This window comes from Mastomys coucha, unplaced genomic scaffold (assembly GCF_008632895.1).
Source record: "Mastomys coucha isolate ucsf_1 unplaced genomic scaffold, UCSF_Mcou_1 pScaffold12, whole genome shotgun sequence".
NCBI classification, from domain to species: Eukaryota; Metazoa; Chordata; class Mammalia; order Rodentia; family Muridae; genus Mastomys; species Mastomys coucha.
Window position 1 is genome coordinate 484,492 of NW_022196894.1, and position 16,902 is coordinate 501,393.

Sequence of the window (16,902 nt, forward strand, 5' to 3'; positions counted from 1 at the left end):
TGAAAAAAAAAAAAAGGCAGGAGCCCTCCCCACAGGGGCAGCTGACCAACAAAGAGGAGGACAGGAAGAGTGGGCTGGAGGCAAAGAGCTGTTTCTGACCCAGTGGTGACAGTCCTTCCTAGCATGGGTGACATTCACCTGTGAGTACTAAATATGCAAGGTGGCCCTGAGCTGTCCCTCACTCTCTGCACAAGGAGTTCCCCTTTCCTCCCTCAGTGGCCACAGTCTGGGACAGCGGCCAGCTGCCACTCTTACTGCAGCTCTGACTGCAGCCCGACCTCTCCACTCTGAGCACACAATCAGAACCATGTCTTACAAAGAACAGACTCCAAAAATAGATATAAATAAATAAAAACCTTAAACATTCTTACAGGGATCTTAAAGAACAGAATACATGTTAAAAACTTCAGTAATTTATATCAATTTTAAGCGATACTTTATATACAATGGGGAAAAAAACACATGCATAGTCCAAATACAATGTTGAAAACAGCATTTTCATAACAAAAGAAACCCCCGAACACTAAGTGTTAATACCATGTACATGAATTCAAGAAGGACCACCCTTTTTGTCTGTTGCACACAGTTTATTTAACAATATGATATAAGAAATGAGTTGGTACGTTACCATTCTATACAGTGATTGAATCTTCTTGAATTTTCTTATTTATAGTAATTATAGCGCTTGCATGATTTACACTAGAATTGCTTTTCCTCATTTCAAGTTTCACATAGAAGAAAGAAAAGACTGCTTCTTCTCTATTAACATTAGCATGGTCTAAGAGAGTGATCATCCCTATTTTTGTCTAAAACCAGTTTTATCAGAGAAACAAAGCAACAATTTCTACATCTGCAAGACAAGAGGTTGGCTTAAGCCAGCATGTATAGATAGATGTGTGGGTGTGTACATGTGTGCACGCCGGAGTCAATTCCTATCGTCCAGGGGTAATACTTGGAGATGCCCACAGAGTTCACTATAGAAAAAAATCTTCCCGCAACATCAGCTCGTTATCGGGACACATTATAAGATGCATTATTTCTGGAACCAGTTTCTGAGTATTATTTTTCTTCTCACTTTTAAACATAAATGTTTAAGTCTTGAAAATACAAATAAAAAATATGAATATAATGAACTTGTTTTTCCCATTAAAAAAAGGCATGAGTCACCAGCAATGACGACAAAAGAATCCAAACCCCCACCCCAAACAACAGAAAAAAAAAAAAAAAAAAAAAAAAGAGAAAAGCTGAGAGAAAGAGAGGGAGAGACAGAGAGACAGAGAGAGAGAGAGAGAGAGAGAAAGAGACAGAGACACCAGGTATTTAAATCAACTGGTTTTTAACAAAAAAATATATTCTTTGTATTGTTTCTTTAAACATCAATCTGCCCTTCCATGCTTGGGAGTCACAGTCCCATCTAGGCTTAATAAAAAGAGCCCAGATGCCTGGATTTTCAGTACAAAAAGTCCAAAAACATGAAAGGGGAGGGAGAGGAGAAAAACAAAAACAAAACAAAACAAACAAAAAACCCCCCAAAAAAACAAAAAGAAAAAACAAAACAAAAAAACAAAAAACAAAAAAAAAAAACCCCAAATCCCCAAAACAAAAGAAAAACAAAACAAAAAAACAAACACCCAATGCTCTCATAATGCTACAAACCCTCCACAAACTTTTCTAGCGTGTCTCCCGTGGTATCACCAACCAGGGACAGTTCACTGGACAGTGCGCTCCTGTTGGGGGTATTCAGCTGGGGGAGCATTGCACTCTGTTCAGGGTTTCCCAGGTGTCCCTGATCCATGGAGCTGGCCATGGTGACTGCGAGTCCGGGGTGAGGGGAACCAGTCTGGGGTGAAACATGGTGTGGTGAAGGCTGGGGCTGTATCCGTGGTGACGGGCTGGAATGTGGAGGTTGGGATTGGGGCCGTGGAGACTGCACAGGGGCTGGAGACCGCACCTGGTTACTAAGGGATGTGGCGATCTGCTGGCCAGGGAGATGTGAGGCCTGTGGCTGTCCTGAGAGCATGTGTTGCTGGGGGCTCATGGGGTTCGGCTGGCCTGGTGACCCAATTTGTTGCTTCATCTGCTGCTGCTGCAGAATCCGCTGCTGCAGGGCCTGCTGGATATTAGGGGTGCTGTCTGCCCCTAGCCCAGGCTGCCCCATCTGGCCAAGTTGTCCCATTGGAGCAGCCATCTGGCCCATGGAGCTGCCTTGGATGGGGAGGTGCTGTTGCATGCGTTGCTGTTGCATGGCTGGGGCGTAGCCTCCAGGTCCTTGTGGCTGCTGGAACTGGCTGTGTCCTGCCATGCCCCCAGCTAAGCTAGCACTGCTTTGCTGTTGCTGCTGCTGCTGCTGTTGCTGCTGCTGCTGCTGTTGGTGCTGTAGCAGCTGTCTCCTCACCATTTCTCGGTACTGTGGATTCATGTTTGCCATGTTGGGGTTGTGTCCCGGGTTCATGATGTTCAGAGCCTGTCCCTGGGGGTTCAGGCCTCCCATTGCCTGTTGTGGTGGAGGCACACCAGGCCGTGGCACACCAGCTTGCATTGCGTTCAGGTTTTGCAAGCTAGGCTGCTGGTGCATGCCAGGCTGAGGCTGCATACCAGGCTGGGATTGAAGTCCGGGCTGGGGCTGCATGCCAGGCTGATTGGCCACATACTTGGCTGTGCGCTGTTTGATGAAAGCTGCCATTAGCTGTGGGTTAGATTTGAGGATGTTCAGCACCTGCTGCTGCTGTTGAGGAGAGCTGGGTGACTTTAGGGTCCGAAGCAGGTCTTGCAGGGCACTTGGCGAGATGCTCCTTGGCGGCTGCACATTGGGCATTCGTGGCCCAGCCACCGCTGCCTGTGCCTGCATAGACATTACAGGCCTGGGCATGCCTGGCATCGGCTGCTGCTGAGGGATGGGTGCCTGCTGCCACTGCCCAGGTGGCATGCTAGACATGACAGGCCCACTGACTTGGTTGGGACGGGGCACATTCAGGCCCACAGGAGCCATTTGGCTTCCTGGGGTTCCCATACCAGCACGCCCTGGGGGCATGCCATTGTTGATGTTTGCTCTGTACAGGTGCTGCTGCTGCTGGGCCTCACGTTCAATTTGCCGGGCTGCTTCTACTGCTGCAGGTGGGGGCTGGGCAGGGGGTGGGGGAGCTGGCACCTGGTTGGTAGGCTTCCCAGCAGACACTATTGTGGGGGGCTGAGTCCGGGCTACATTAGGGAAGCCAGCTGGTGACATGTTTACAGGTGAAGGCTGAGGCTGGGCTGGGGGCTGTGGTGTTTGGGGTGTGCTGGGCTGCTGTGTAGGAGTCCCGGGTGGTGCTGAGGTAGGAGAAGGCAAACTCTGCTGAGGCACATTGCGGGTGTTCATGGTTGCCATTCGCCGGCGCATGAGCTGAGCCTGCTGCAGGCGGTGCTGGATCTGCTGCTGGCGGAGCTTGTGTTTGATGTTGAGGCAGAAGGGCACAGGGCATTTATTTTCTTGGCAGTGTTTGGCGTGGTAGCAGCAAAGAGCAATGAGCTGCTTGCACACTGGGCACCCTCCATTAGTCTTGCGCTTGCAGCCCTTGGTGTGCTGCACGACTCGCTTCATCTTCTGGCAAGACGGCAGCGAGCAGTTGGCATTGCGACACTGGCAGGCATGCACCAGGGACTGGATGCAGCGTTGGATGCTGAGACGCCGGGATTCCTGGGGGCTCTTGGACTGTGGCTCACCCTGACTGCTGCCCTCATCATCTAGGCCTAGCCCCCATTTCACCATCTTATGGGTGTGGCTCTTTGTGTTGTAGCAATTGATACAAAGGTCATAGTCCTGTAGACAAGAAGAAAAGACCAGCATCAGCACAGGCCCAGCATGAGCAGATACCCTTAGGCAAGGGGTACATGAAGGCTTGAGCAGTAGTTAATGGGTCCCTTCCTTCCTTATTTCATGTGCTTTAGGAAAAGTATCAAGACTTAGAACCTGAGACTTAACAGCAAGGACTAAGAACACTGGAGCCATTTACACCAAGCATTGTCAGTAGACTGTGACACACTATCTCTAGGAGAAACGATTCTTCCCCAACAACAGAAGCCCTAGTGGCTTAGAGATACTTGAACTTAGAAACTAAAAAGGAAGCATTAAATCTGAAGGATAGGAGCCTGGGAGTTAGTTCAGTGGGGAAGAGGACTAGATGGTCAAATATGAGGACCCGAGTTTCAATCCTCAACATTCATACAAAAATCTGGGTATGGCTGTGTGCTTTAACAGCAGCACAGGACTGGGTAAAAACAAGAGGACTGCTAGGCTCGTTGGTCAGTCACCAGCCTAGCTCAAGATTCAGTGACATTTCTTTTCTTAGGGAAGTGAAGTAAAGAGCTACAGAGTAGTTCTCCTCTGGTCTCTGTGCTCATAAAAATATGCTTACTCACAAATAATACACTCACACCCACCCACAGAATATATCTGAAGATGAAGTCCTATGGCTAGGCCAAGAAACTGTGCTCACAGAAAGCACACGCAAAATCCTAAAATCAGCAAAGCAAAAAGAAGATTGAGAAAGGTGTGTGTGTGTGTGTGTGTGTGTGTGTGTGTGTGTGTGTGTGTGTGTGTATGTGTATAAAAAATGGACAATGGAGAAGGAATAAGAGGGGATCCGACTGATGACAACAGGGAACAAGAATTCAAAGGTAGGCAAAGAAGGAAGGGCTAGGCAACCTTTGACCAGGCCAGGACAAGCTCTACTAGGGTGAAGAAAGCTACCCATAGGGCAGGAGGCAGTGAGAACACCAGGGGCTTACATTAAGTCTAACCATTCTGTGATCCTGCCACTGGACCTGATCAAAAGTGCCAACCTGCCAGCAGGGTCAAAGGCATCCTTAATCACTTAGCAAGTCTAGAAAGAGGTAAGTACACTGGCATCCCTGTTCTGCAGAGCTCTTTGCAGCCAGGCTGCCTTGGTGTCTGGCCTGGAGCTGTGGCAGCCAGGAGCACAGATTAATAAAGAGGACAACAAGGGTGCCTGCCACTCCTCATCCCGGGAACAATAGCACAGACAATGTTGTACACAGATGCCAACACCTGCATCCATTTCTGGTACTGCAGGGGAAAGTGCTGCATATGGGGGAAGGCCAGGAGATAGATGGTAGGACTTACTTACCTCACACACAGTGCAGTGCCAGCGTGTTTCTACATGGTGTTTGCACTCATTGCAGGTATAGACAAAGCGGTCCTGGCCCTGTGTGTGCAGCTCCACCAGCATGCACAGAGTGGACCATTTGGAGCGGCGTAAGGAAGAGAATTCCCAATGCTTGTCTCTGGCCAGGGTGAGGAAGGCATCACGCCCATCCATGAGGTCACAGCTAAGCAGGGGATCAGGGTCCACGATGGGGGGCTGAGTGCTGATAACAGGCCCAGCATGCAGATGAATCACAAAGAAGACCTGAAAGGAGGAGGTGCATTAACCCCACAGAGAAGCAGCACACGCTGAGTGCAGGGCCACATCTTCCTGTGGAACAGGAGGATAACCAAACCCAGGGACTGCTTGAGGTTCTGATTTCCTGGGATGGAATTTAACTGATAAAAAGCCAAACAATATATTAACAAAGTACTGTTCCAGCACCTCCCGTCCCAGGCTTGTGCAGGACAGCCCAACCCCACCCACAGATGCCTGTTGTTTCTCCGGGTACGGAATACTCTCAGAGCTCCCACCAGCCTATGCACTACCTCCTTGTGCTTCTCCATGGTGGCATACAGCTTCTGTGACAGGTCGTTGGAAACATTGGGCATGCTGGGCTTCTTCTTGTTGGCTCGGCTAATGCTGCTTTTGTTTTTGTTGGTCTTCTTGTTGTTCTTTTTCTTGGCATTCTTGCTGTCACCCTGACTGCCCTGCAACCACATGGAAAGCTGTCAGACCAACACCCATTTCCTAGGCTATGGGGTTCCACAGACCTCATGTGATCTGGGCCATGTGCTACTTCCACAGGGCTAAGAATGGAATCCTCCCAGCCTAGCCACGGCACCTGTATGTCTGGTTACTCCTCCAGGACATGAATTTGCAATCTAAGCAACAGAGGAAGTTTTCTACCAGTCCCCATAACCCCACTGGCAGGAGTGTTCCATCCTGCACTCTCAGTACCTGGTCCTCTGCCTTGGGAAAACCTGCTCATTTATATACATTTTCAGAAGACACAGGGAAGGTGTAAGTGGGAGGCAGCATCAGGAGAGTCTTTCCCACTCAATACCTCTCCTAGGATAGAGTATGTCTAAGCTTGTCTTGCAAGCTGTTGTTACTACATTCATTAGACTTAGTTGAAGTCTAAAAGGGACTCACTCATTCCCTAATTCAAGTACTCCAATGATCCGAGGGACTCACTCATTCCCTAATTCAAGTACTCCAATGATGCGACTAAGAAAAGAACTTGAGTGTCACTCACTTAGAATACAATATAGAAAAGCTAATCTGATCCAGAGACACTCTTTACCCTGTAGTACTAGGGTAAAACCTAGAACCTCACACATGCTAAGCACGTGCTCTACCACTAAACTATAAAGTACACCCTCAGCTCCATAATCTCATTTCTTTTAACGGATGCTATAAAACCTAGGTTTCAAACTCATCACGCTCCTGACTCAGGTTCTTGAGTCAAATTATTTAAAAGAAAAATTACTTATGTGCATGCATGTGAGTGTATTTGTGAGTGTGCCACAGTGCCCACAGAGAGGTCAGACAGTAGTTTTTTAGGTTGAAGTGTTCTCTTCTACCATGTGAATCCTGGGCCATCACTCATGCAGCAGGTACAAATAGACTCATTTTGGTGGCCCTCAAATTTTATCTGGGATTTTTTTTGAGACAGGGTCTCAGTATGTAGCTCAGTAGCTCACTGTGTTCAAGTTTTATATATAGATGAGATAGATATGAGACAGATCTATATATACAGATCAAGCTGGTCTTGAGTTCAAGGAGATCTGCCTGCCTCTATCTCCCAAGTGCTGGAACTAAAAGTGTAGGCCACCACATCCGGCTTCACATCAATATTCTAAAGCAATGGAGTAGGGAGTGGTATATGCCTTTAATCCCAGCACTCAAGAGACAAGACGAGTTTAAGCCAGCCAAAGCCACACCCCTGTCATTAAAAAAAAAAAAGAGAGAAGAAAATTAGTTTTGATCATTTGGTGCAATGCACTTTGGTTATTTTTCCAGGAGAGTTTTACCTGTGTTTGTGCTGAAGTCTTTCCCAAAACTGTGGTTGAATACATGATATGGTGTCCTGTCTCCCCTATTTAATACCACCATAAACATTCCTCTACTTCCACTAACTTGAAATTCCAAATTTTCTTATTTTTTTACCTTTTTTTTTTCATACATGCATAATAGTATGTTTTGACTAAGCACTCTGCCCCCACTTCCTCTACTCCATCTCCTCCCAGAGAATCTGGATTTTAATGGCAAAGCAGTACCCCCCTACAAGGCATTGGCCATACCTAAAGTTAACCCCACTAAAGGGTCATAGATATCCTTGAGGAAGACAAGTCCTTGCCCACAGCACCTAACTGCACACAAAAACAACAGCAGGTGGACTTGTCAGCACTTTCCCTAACACATGCTAAGTCCTTGGGTACCGAGTGAAGGCCAGCTTGGGCATAAGACAGGCCCTCTGGATTTACTGACACTAAGCCAGAGGCCATCCTCCATGGCTCAGCTTGTTTTGTATTCCTTCAAGAGTCCTTTCGCCCTTGGGAGCAGGGCTGTTCTTGTGCTCTGCTGTGCTGTGCACCATGACTCCTAAAGCTGGACTTACATTCCACTTCATCAAGTGATGTCACTACTGTCCTTTATAAGACCAGACAAATTGTTCTGGGTCAGGCCACCTTTTTGCTCTGAGGCATGGTTTGGCCAGTGGTCTCTTGGTCACTTGGTCTCCACTACAGCCTACCCTGTGCCAGTCACTGAGACCTGCTTGTTCTTTTAAGGCCAGGTTGAACATGGCCCCTCTTCTCTAGCTTCCTTCTGAACCATTTTGCAGTACAGTAAGAAACCAAACTTCGGTGAGGACCAGTCAGATTCCTCAGAAGGTGAGAGGAAGTTGGACAATGGGGACAGTTTAGGAGCTCTTGGGAAGCAACAGGGACGCAAACTTGTTTCATTTAGCCTGTGCTTTCTCTGATAAAGCTGTCTTTTTGAAGACGTAACTCAGTGTGCCCAGTGCTCGGCATGTTACTACTACTCAACAAATCATATGTGCACTGAGTATGCATGCTGACCTGAGGTTTCAGGTGTTGCCACAAGCTGCCAGCTCTTCTAGACCTGCTGGAGCCCAGTCTCAACCATGTTCTTTGGAGCACTGCAGGCATCATTGCAGCCCACTCTTTCCTTCTCTATCAAAGAACGTTTCAGCTTCACACAAGACACTACTTAATTCATGACTTCTCATATGCCAAACATCCTCCACAGAATTAACTATGCACACCCACTGAACCTACAACCATAACCACTGTCAGCTTACACAGTGCCTTGTGATCTTCCTCCACTCCCCTGAAGACCCCATCCCCATGACTCACATGGAACCTCTATGTCATTGTCTCAAAAGCCACCCCAGGCCTCCTGCTGTATTCTTTACCTCAAGCTCCTTTATTCTCAGAGTTGCCCATCACCTGAAAACACACTATGCAGCTATCCAGTCCCTTCCTATTCCTCCTAGTGTAAGATACCTGTTGTAGCAGAATATGGTCTTGTTTAGTTCACTCTGTACTCCCTGGTACACAGGGATAGCAAACAGTGAACAAGAAACACACACACACACACACACACACACACACACACGAGCCGCCACAAGGTTTAGCACAAGGTCAGCAGTTCAGTGGCAGTAACTTTCAGAACACTTGCAAGTAAATTCCACCTTCCTCCTGCTTTCCAGGTCTAACCACCAGTCACCATGGGAAGTATCTCTTGTATAGAGACATCACATCTGCTTATCATTGTTGATGGTGATAGTCTATGTGAATGAGAACGTCACCACAGAAACAGTGTAGCAGACGAGTACTGCCCACCCTGCCACTCTGCGGGGCTGTACCTCAGGAGTCTCGCTAGCTGCAGTACTCTCTTCTTTTTTCCTCTCTTCTTCTTCTTGTTCTAGCTCCTTAATGCTTTCTTCCAGCACATTAGGCCAGAAATCCCCTTCAAAATAGGGCAACTCCTTGGCACTCGTGAGTCTGTCTTCGTTGGCTTGTTTGAAGATGTCCTGGGAGGAAGTAGAATAGAGGTGGGGTGAGGTCCCTGGGTGTGTTGACTGAAAGGCCACTGCTTTGACCAACTGTACAGTTGATTCTGCAGTTTCACCAGACGCTTCCAGGCTCTTGCTTTCTATTTCTTATAAATGATTATAATTATAAAGCAGAGTGCCAGAAAAAAATACACAATGTATGTCAATCAGCTGTGGCAAACCCAGCACCTTCCTTCAGCAGGAGTACCTTATAGTCGTTAATGATCCTCTCTGCGAATGCCTTGTCCAGCATCTTCTTGTACCACTCCTGTAGTCGTTTTGGTTTGGGGATTTTCTGGTCAGGGGGATGGCAATGAAAGATATAGTCATCTCCTTCACTTGGGGGACAGGCCCAGATGTGTCCTGTCACATACCTATAGGATACATATGAAGAAAGCCAGACAGAAGTGTCAGTGAATTCAGATCTACTTTTGATGAACTGTAGCTTAAGAACTTAACTTAATGAACTAAAGAAAGAACAGAAATAAATATGAGGATAGACAAAAATAAAGACCATAATGCTAGTGTAATTCTTATAAAATACTTGGACTCCAAACCAGTATGTGAATGGGGTGGGAGTAGAGGCATTATCGTTATCACTTGCAAATTCAACCCTAGATTGAGTTCTGAGCACTTTGCTCTCAGAAATGCATAGAGCTGAGCCTGGCAGGGCACAGTTAGGGGATGTGAAACACCAGTTTCCTCCTTACTTCCTCCTCCTGTGTGCACTGGAAAGGCAGCTCAAGCAAGTAATTCATGTCAAACAAATCTTAGCCACTCCGTGAAAGGCACTTAAGCAAACACTTTCAGGTTTGGGAAAAGAATGTGACAAGTGTGGTATATAAACAGAAACACTGAGTATTGAATCATGATTGCCAATTCTAACAGAAGACCAGGAAAGACAAATGTACAGACACAAAGTCGATGAGTGGTCATCTGCAGGCAGGGGAAGGATAGTGAGAGGGCACAGGGCTCTGCAGGAGTGAGGGTACTTGGAGACTGATTAAAGGGAATAGTTACACCAATTAAGAACACTAAAAACTACTGACTCCAAGACCTAAAATAGAGGCAATAAACATGATATGAAGATTATGCCTTAATAAAGTGGAAAGAAAAGGAAAAGCGAGCAACAGCAGAGTAGACACTGCGCTCTGGAGTCAGACACGTGGGAACCTCAGCAAACTTCTGAACCAACCTTGATATGTTAGAATAAAACACATAAAACTAAATAAGAAAAAATAGACAAAAATGTTTTTATTGATTCTGAATAATCCAGACTCACCCCAATTTCTTCACATACTCTAGATATCCAATGAGGATCTCATGGTAAACAGCTGTCCGGAGGCAGCGGGGCCGGAAGAAATGAATACTGTCCAGATAAGATATGTATACACGCCTGTGGGGGTTGTGGGGGATGGATGTCATTTTTATTTTTAACTTGAGGTACCCCTCAAGGTACCCCTCAAAACAAACACCAACACCTAAAACCCCCCCGAAAAATAGGGTTTGATAGTAGCCACAGGCCACGTAACAAGGTGTGAAAAACTCTTATCACAGTCCCAGCTGAGAACTAAACAAACAGAAAGAAACCCTGCCATCCAACAAAAGACATGGAAACTTACCCCCACCCCTGGGAGGGCAACTTAGGAAAATCCACTTCTTTGCCCCACTCACCCAAAGTCCATGCTAAAACTAACTCTGGACCAGAGGCAGTTAGTTTGAGCAGGGGCATATAGCTGTTGCTACCCTGGCTCCCAAGTGACCATCTTGGTGAGTCAAAACAAGACTAAGGCCACATACAGAAAAAGCATGCCATACTACCATCAAGACCCTTCCTCTCGCCAGGTGGTGGTGGCGCACGCCTTTAATTCCAGCGCTTGGGAGGCAGAGGCAGGAGGATTTCTGAGTTCGAGGCCAGCCCGGTCTACAGAGTGAGTTCCAGGACAGCCAGGGCTACACAGAGAAACCCTGTCTCAAAAAAACAAAAAAACAAAAAACAAAGACCCTTCTTTTCCTGAGAGTTTATGGAGAAAACAAACAGCAGCAGTAACAATGAAATAAGACAACAGCTAACTTGTTAAGTCGGTTAACTATAGCTTTCTCTTACTCTAGTACCAAAATATACAGCTCTAAGATACCTGAGCCTTGATCACACAAAATAGGGCTAAAAGACACATTCAGAGATGATGGATGACTACCTTGTATTTGGTGGGGGGCAATCAGAGCCATATTCTTGCACATGCATCCCAAAAAAGCACACATCAACTCCATCGATCTCCTCAAAAGCAAAGAGTGCTTTGGTGCGATATGGGAAAGACTCAGACATTTCTCCCGAATCCACGAACCTGGAAGGAGCCAAAGACTGGTGTTTACACAAGTGTGTTCCAACTGCTTCTGAGCTAAACCTGCTCTGCAGAAGAGCTCAGGGCTTGGCAACCTCTTGCAACAGCAGCCATTGCTATGACACTGCTGTGTCACGGCTGTGTGGCAGCTCTTTCTGGTTCTTAGGGAAGGGAGTGGCATCTCTGCTAATAAATTGGGATTCAGAAAAGAAAGTCACAAGCTAGCTGCCACAAAGTTTCTATATAAGGATATCACACTTGGAGTCCTAAAGAGACAGGGGTAGGGTCTACTCACAGTTTGGGATATGAAGAACACAAACCTTGACTTCATTCCCGGCTTGACCTCCACCGTCTTGTCTGAGCTGGCCACCACTCTGACAAAAACCTCCCCAGCTTCAGGGTGATTCTGGCGCCGCAAAAACTTGTTCACTCGGTCTTCCAAGTGGTTTCCCAATCGTGTGGTCTGCAGCCCTAAAACAGTTTTGAAGAAACAAGATCAGGCAGAGCTGTGGAGGCTATTCACCTCTGCTACTTTCACGGACTAATAGCAGTTTTGTAAGAACAGAAGAGCACCGTCCTGTGACATGAATGTCTTCTGAAGGAAAAGGAGATGTAGGACTTAAGTACTTTGCTTCTTGTCAGCTACTTATCTGTCCATTTCTAACAGTAAGCAACAGGAGAGCCACAAAGATGGCCAGAATCTGACAAAACTGAGGACACTGGATTCATGGCCTTTGCCTCAATTCCTGGGTACCTCAGCAGAAGCTTGTGGGACAGGCCCTGCCCTGGACCTATGCCGAGCAGAAGTCTTTTGTGTGGAATGTGAACTATCTCATGGATGCCAACAGGCAGACTACCTATGACTCCAGAACTAACTTGAAGAACAGCAACAAGGAACATGACAGACCCTTGGCCCAGTCAATGGCTGGGTTCCCTTCTACCTAGCTCACTTGCAGTCTTAAACAGAGCTTAGGACTCCAGGGCAGTAATCCAGCCTCACCCAAGAACTGCTCACTGCCTTCAGAGCTAAGTGACTATTCTGACAAGCACAGGTGTGGGCCCAAAGGGCCTCACAAGACCACCATTCTTGCTGAAATCCTTGAAGAAAATTCTCTTCATTCTCACCCATACACTATAAGACAGCAAGCCTTGTCCCCATAGGAGACAGCCTGGAGCTCAAAACCGAAAACAGCTCTCAAAAGCCTGTGACAGCATCCTTTCTGGATAGGGATCTTGGTTCTGAGCTACTTGAGAAGGATCTGGCAACAAATGTTCTCTTAGTATTTCTGAAATCTACTTTCTAAGCTTTCTTAACTGTTATTGAAAACATGAGCTGATCATAAATGGATCAAGCTGAATGACTCCAATGAAAAATGTACAAAGCACTAGAAAAACTTACACATGCTGACCACTCCCTCACATTGAGAGGTTACAAAAAAAGTGGAGACTCTAAAGAAGTTCAAAGCGCACAATCCAGGAAACAGAAATCTTCAGTAAACTTACTCTTAGCACTGAATTTGTTTTCTTTCCGAGGTCTGCCAGTTTTCTTCAAGCAGTTGTCACACACAAAACTGCACAACAAATAATGGGTGTGATCAGATAATACTCAACAGTGTATGTTGCCAAACCAGTGAAATGCAGCACTGAAATACTCTGTTGGCAGTTGAAATCACATCATTGTGAAAAGAGTTAGTAGACAGACTGGCTTGGAGTCTACAATTTGTAAAGCAGGCAAACACAAGACTTAAATTTAGAACCAACTGCCATATCCCTTAATTGCTGAATTCTTGCTGACAATGAACAAGACTTGGGAGCACAGCCACCTCCCCCGTGACTTATGCACAGCTGATGCCCCTTCCCAGAGATCACAACAAATCACGCACCCTGAAGGCCAAATGATGTCATAGTGTAGAACGCAAATCTGATGCATCTTCCGGCCACACTCTTTGCAGTCAACAAAACTAGAGACAAGAAAACCAAGTTATACACCAGGAGCCACAAAGCCACAGTCTCCAACAGGAACAAGAATGTATGGCATACGCTGTTGTCTGAGCTGCTGTTAGGAGCTCTGTCATCATGCATGTGTTGAGTAACCCATATGTGCTTTAAACAGTCACCTATATTAGTTAATTTTATTAGGCAAGAAACCCCCCCCCCCCCACTTTTTTTCTTCTGAGAAAAAGAGGTCTGGCCATGTAGTCCAGCCTGGCCTTTAGCACGTGATCCATGATTCTTTATTTGGATTCTTGGGATTGAAATCAGATTTCCCCATTTCCATAGCAAGATCTTTCTCCATTAAGCAATCTTGCTGGTTCCTAAAACTTTTGTTTGTTTGTTTGCTTTTCAGACAGAGGTTCTCTGTATAACAGAACCTTGGCTGACCTGAACTCACTTTGTAGATCAGAATGGTCCTCAAACTCAGAGATTTGCCTGTCTTTGCTGGGATTAGAGTTGTGTGCTACCATACCTAGCCCCTGAAATCTTATTTTTAAAAGTTACTATGATAAAAGTATTATTTCACAGTCCAGTGACTCTAACATTACTATACCCTTCAAGACTATTCTTTCTCTATGTAAATTTCAAGTACCTAAACAGGCTTACAAACCAGGGAAGTATTTTCAGTATTTTCCTAATTCTCAGACCCTCTACTCAAAAGCTACGGAAAGAAAAGTAGCTAGATGGCATCAGCCTGAAGCACAGGAAACATCTGCTCTGAGTTGGTGACAGAAGGCATCAATGCTAACAGAAAGTGAATAGGCTTCTCTGAGTACACTCAGTCTCCTGGTGCCACTTACATAATTTAGCTACAGCCTCTTCCAAGAGCATTCTTATCACTCTCAAGAGCAGACTCCAATAGGAACCCTCAACACCAAGCCACCAAGTGGCCAAACCTTTTGCTTCTTAGTTTAGTGTCTCACTGCTACTGAAATCCACATTACAGGAAAATTTAGGGCACCAGAAAGCACCCCAGTTTCCTTGAGAGAAGCCAAGCTCTTCTACACAACCATCCAGCGATGGGATGTCCCAATCAGCCTCCTTGCTGCAGTTCTTTAGAAGGAGGACCCACATGGAACACCGTGGGACAGTGACAGCATAACTGGGTTGTCACAACCAGCTAAAGTTATGGTGGAGGTCCCCTTCCCATACACTGCTTGGTCATTTATGGGCTTCACTCCATTCTTCCAGTGCTATACCCCATCAACAAAGTACATCACCAATCTCTGAAGTAAGCTTGGTTGGCTTCTGTGCTGAGGTGAAGTAACTCTCTTGATTCACCCTATCTCTAGAGATAGCCCATTCAATTCTTTTCCCTCCATTGTCAGGAAAAGAAATATCAAAACTGTTATTTGTGTCTATGACAATCCTCTCCATGAAACCCCACTTACTATGGAGCCTTCTACCTCACAGTACCTCTTCTACCTCCAAGAGGTCCAGCTTTACTTGATCTCTGACTTCTTGCCTAGGTTGCACCTAAATCTCCCCAGGAGTTCCTAGAGACTGGAGACTGAAATCTTATGCTTCATGTTCCCCATACAAGTCCATTCAGATGGTCTAGGGGGTCAGTCTCTCTCTCTCTCTCTCTCTCTCTCTCTCTCTCTTTCTCTCTCTCTGTCTTTCTCTCTCTCTCTCTCTCTCTCTCTCTCTCTCTAAGTTTTTCTGTAGAAACAGGATCTTAGTTAGCCATCCTGCCCCAGCTTCTCAACTGTTGAGAGTAGAGGGGAGTACTACCCTACCCTGCGGTAGGGGTGGTCTTTCTTTCTTTTTTCTTTTTCTTTTTTTTGGCTTTTCGAGACAGGGTTTCTCTGTATAGCCCTGGCTGTTCTGGAACTCACTCTGTAGACCAGGCTGGCCTCAAAACTAAGAAATCTGCCTGCTTCTGCCTCCCAAGTGCTGGGATTAAAGGCGTGCGCCACCACTGCCCAGGGAGGTGGTCTTTCTACACTGGGATGTAAACTGTTTCTCTAAACATGTGGTGAAATTCATTAAGTGCCTCTATCACTATATCCCATGGGAGTAGATCTTTGCCCTCAGGCTTGACTGGCCAATCATTCCTGTGGCATGTATGTTTGGAGTATCTTGTGTTCTTTCCTTCCTTTATATTAAGAATGTTATGTCCTCCTCTCTAGCACCTGCTCTTAGGTAAGAATCACTGACTCCAGGAAGCCAACCCCAATGGTGATGCTGCTGTGCCGACACTAAAAGCCTTCACTTATGGAACCAAGCACACCAGGCCTCTTGCTGCCTGCATTCATCTGTTGCTACAGAAAGAAACTTAAAACCCACAGGAAAAGGGCTGGAGAGATGGCTCGGGGTGAAGAACACCAGACCCAAGTTCACCTCCTCCCAACAAACGTGGTTCATTGCCAGCTGTAACTCTGACAACCCATTTTAGCCTCCAAGGGCACATGTCCTGTATATAGATACATTTAGGCAAACAAGGATACCTATAAATACATCATTAACATGGGGGTGGTAGGTAGGGTTTGGGGATGACAACGACATGACAACATAACATGGAGACTCAGAAACAAAACTGAATTGTCACTAACGGTACAACTGTGTGTTGTGGGAACATCTCCACACAGCAGCAGCAGCATTCATCCTGTCCCTAGGTACCAGACAGGATAGAGGAAGTAAACCTTCCCAAAGGAAAAGTAGCACGGGTAGAGAGAAAGCATATTCCATTATAGCAGCTGACCTCTCTCTGGATCTAGGAGATTTGGGGCCAAGAGAACAAAGCAATTCCTGCAGGTCTCAGACCTGTCCTGAGCTTTCAAAGCCATTAGACATCAAAATTTGCAAATGAAGCATTCTCATGAGTGAAGGCAGTGGCACAAGACAGATTTTTAGATGGTGGTCTCAAGATATTTTCATTTTGGAATTTCTCTGGGATGATATTAGCATTTCAAGTTACTGCCTCTATTTATTTTAGAATAACACTAAGCAGTCCTTAAAGATGCCTACTATGACCAAACTCTCGAGATGTCCCAACAGAACTAAAACACCCACATAATCCTGTCACTATTAAAATCCAGCAATAGGAGAATATGTCAGAGAAATCTACTTTGAGTTTTAGATAACTTCCCGAAAGAAACCCTACTTTTATTATCCCATAACCTAATCACAGGTAGTGAATTTCCTCATCTAAGACTCAAGGTAAAAAAGAGTCAGGTATAGTAATGCACACTTTTAATCCCAGCACTCTTCAAGGCAAAGGCGATTTAGGATTTGTGAATTTAGCATAGCCAAAGACACAGAGAGAGAATCTGTCTCAAAAACAAACAAAGGAAAGAAAACAAACAAACAAACAAAAGGTGTGTATGTGTGTGTG

At 45.9% G+C, this 16,902-nt stretch overlaps 1 protein-coding gene across 4 annotated transcripts in view; it reads right to left on the reverse strand.

Annotated features, from left to right (window-relative positions):
* Window positions 1-528: 528 nt before the first annotated feature.
* Crebbp (CREB binding protein) overlaps window positions 529-16,902 on the reverse strand; it is a 120,438-nt gene continuing 104,064 nt past the window's right edge. For all 4 annotated transcript variants that reach the window (XM_031361015.1, XM_031361019.1, XM_031361012.1 and 1 more), the window contains 10 exons: window positions 13,454-13,531; window positions 13,074-13,141; window positions 11,891-12,041; window positions 11,427-11,573; window positions 10,511-10,624; window positions 9,437-9,602; window positions 9,040-9,207; window positions 5,693-5,854; window positions 5,127-5,408; window positions 529-3,799 (listed from right to left, as the gene is read on the reverse strand). In XM_031361015.1, the coding sequence (XP_031216875.1) occupies window positions 1,649-3,799; window positions 5,127-5,408; window positions 5,693-5,854; window positions 9,040-9,207; window positions 9,437-9,602; window positions 10,511-10,624; window positions 11,427-11,573; window positions 11,891-12,041; window positions 13,074-13,141; window positions 13,454-13,531 (3,487 nt within the window). In that variant the 3' untranslated portion in view covers window positions 529-1,648. The remainder of the gene's footprint in view (window positions 3,800-5,126; window positions 5,409-5,692; window positions 5,855-9,039; window positions 9,208-9,436; window positions 9,603-10,510; window positions 10,625-11,426; window positions 11,574-11,890; window positions 12,042-13,073; window positions 13,142-13,453; window positions 13,532-16,902) is intronic.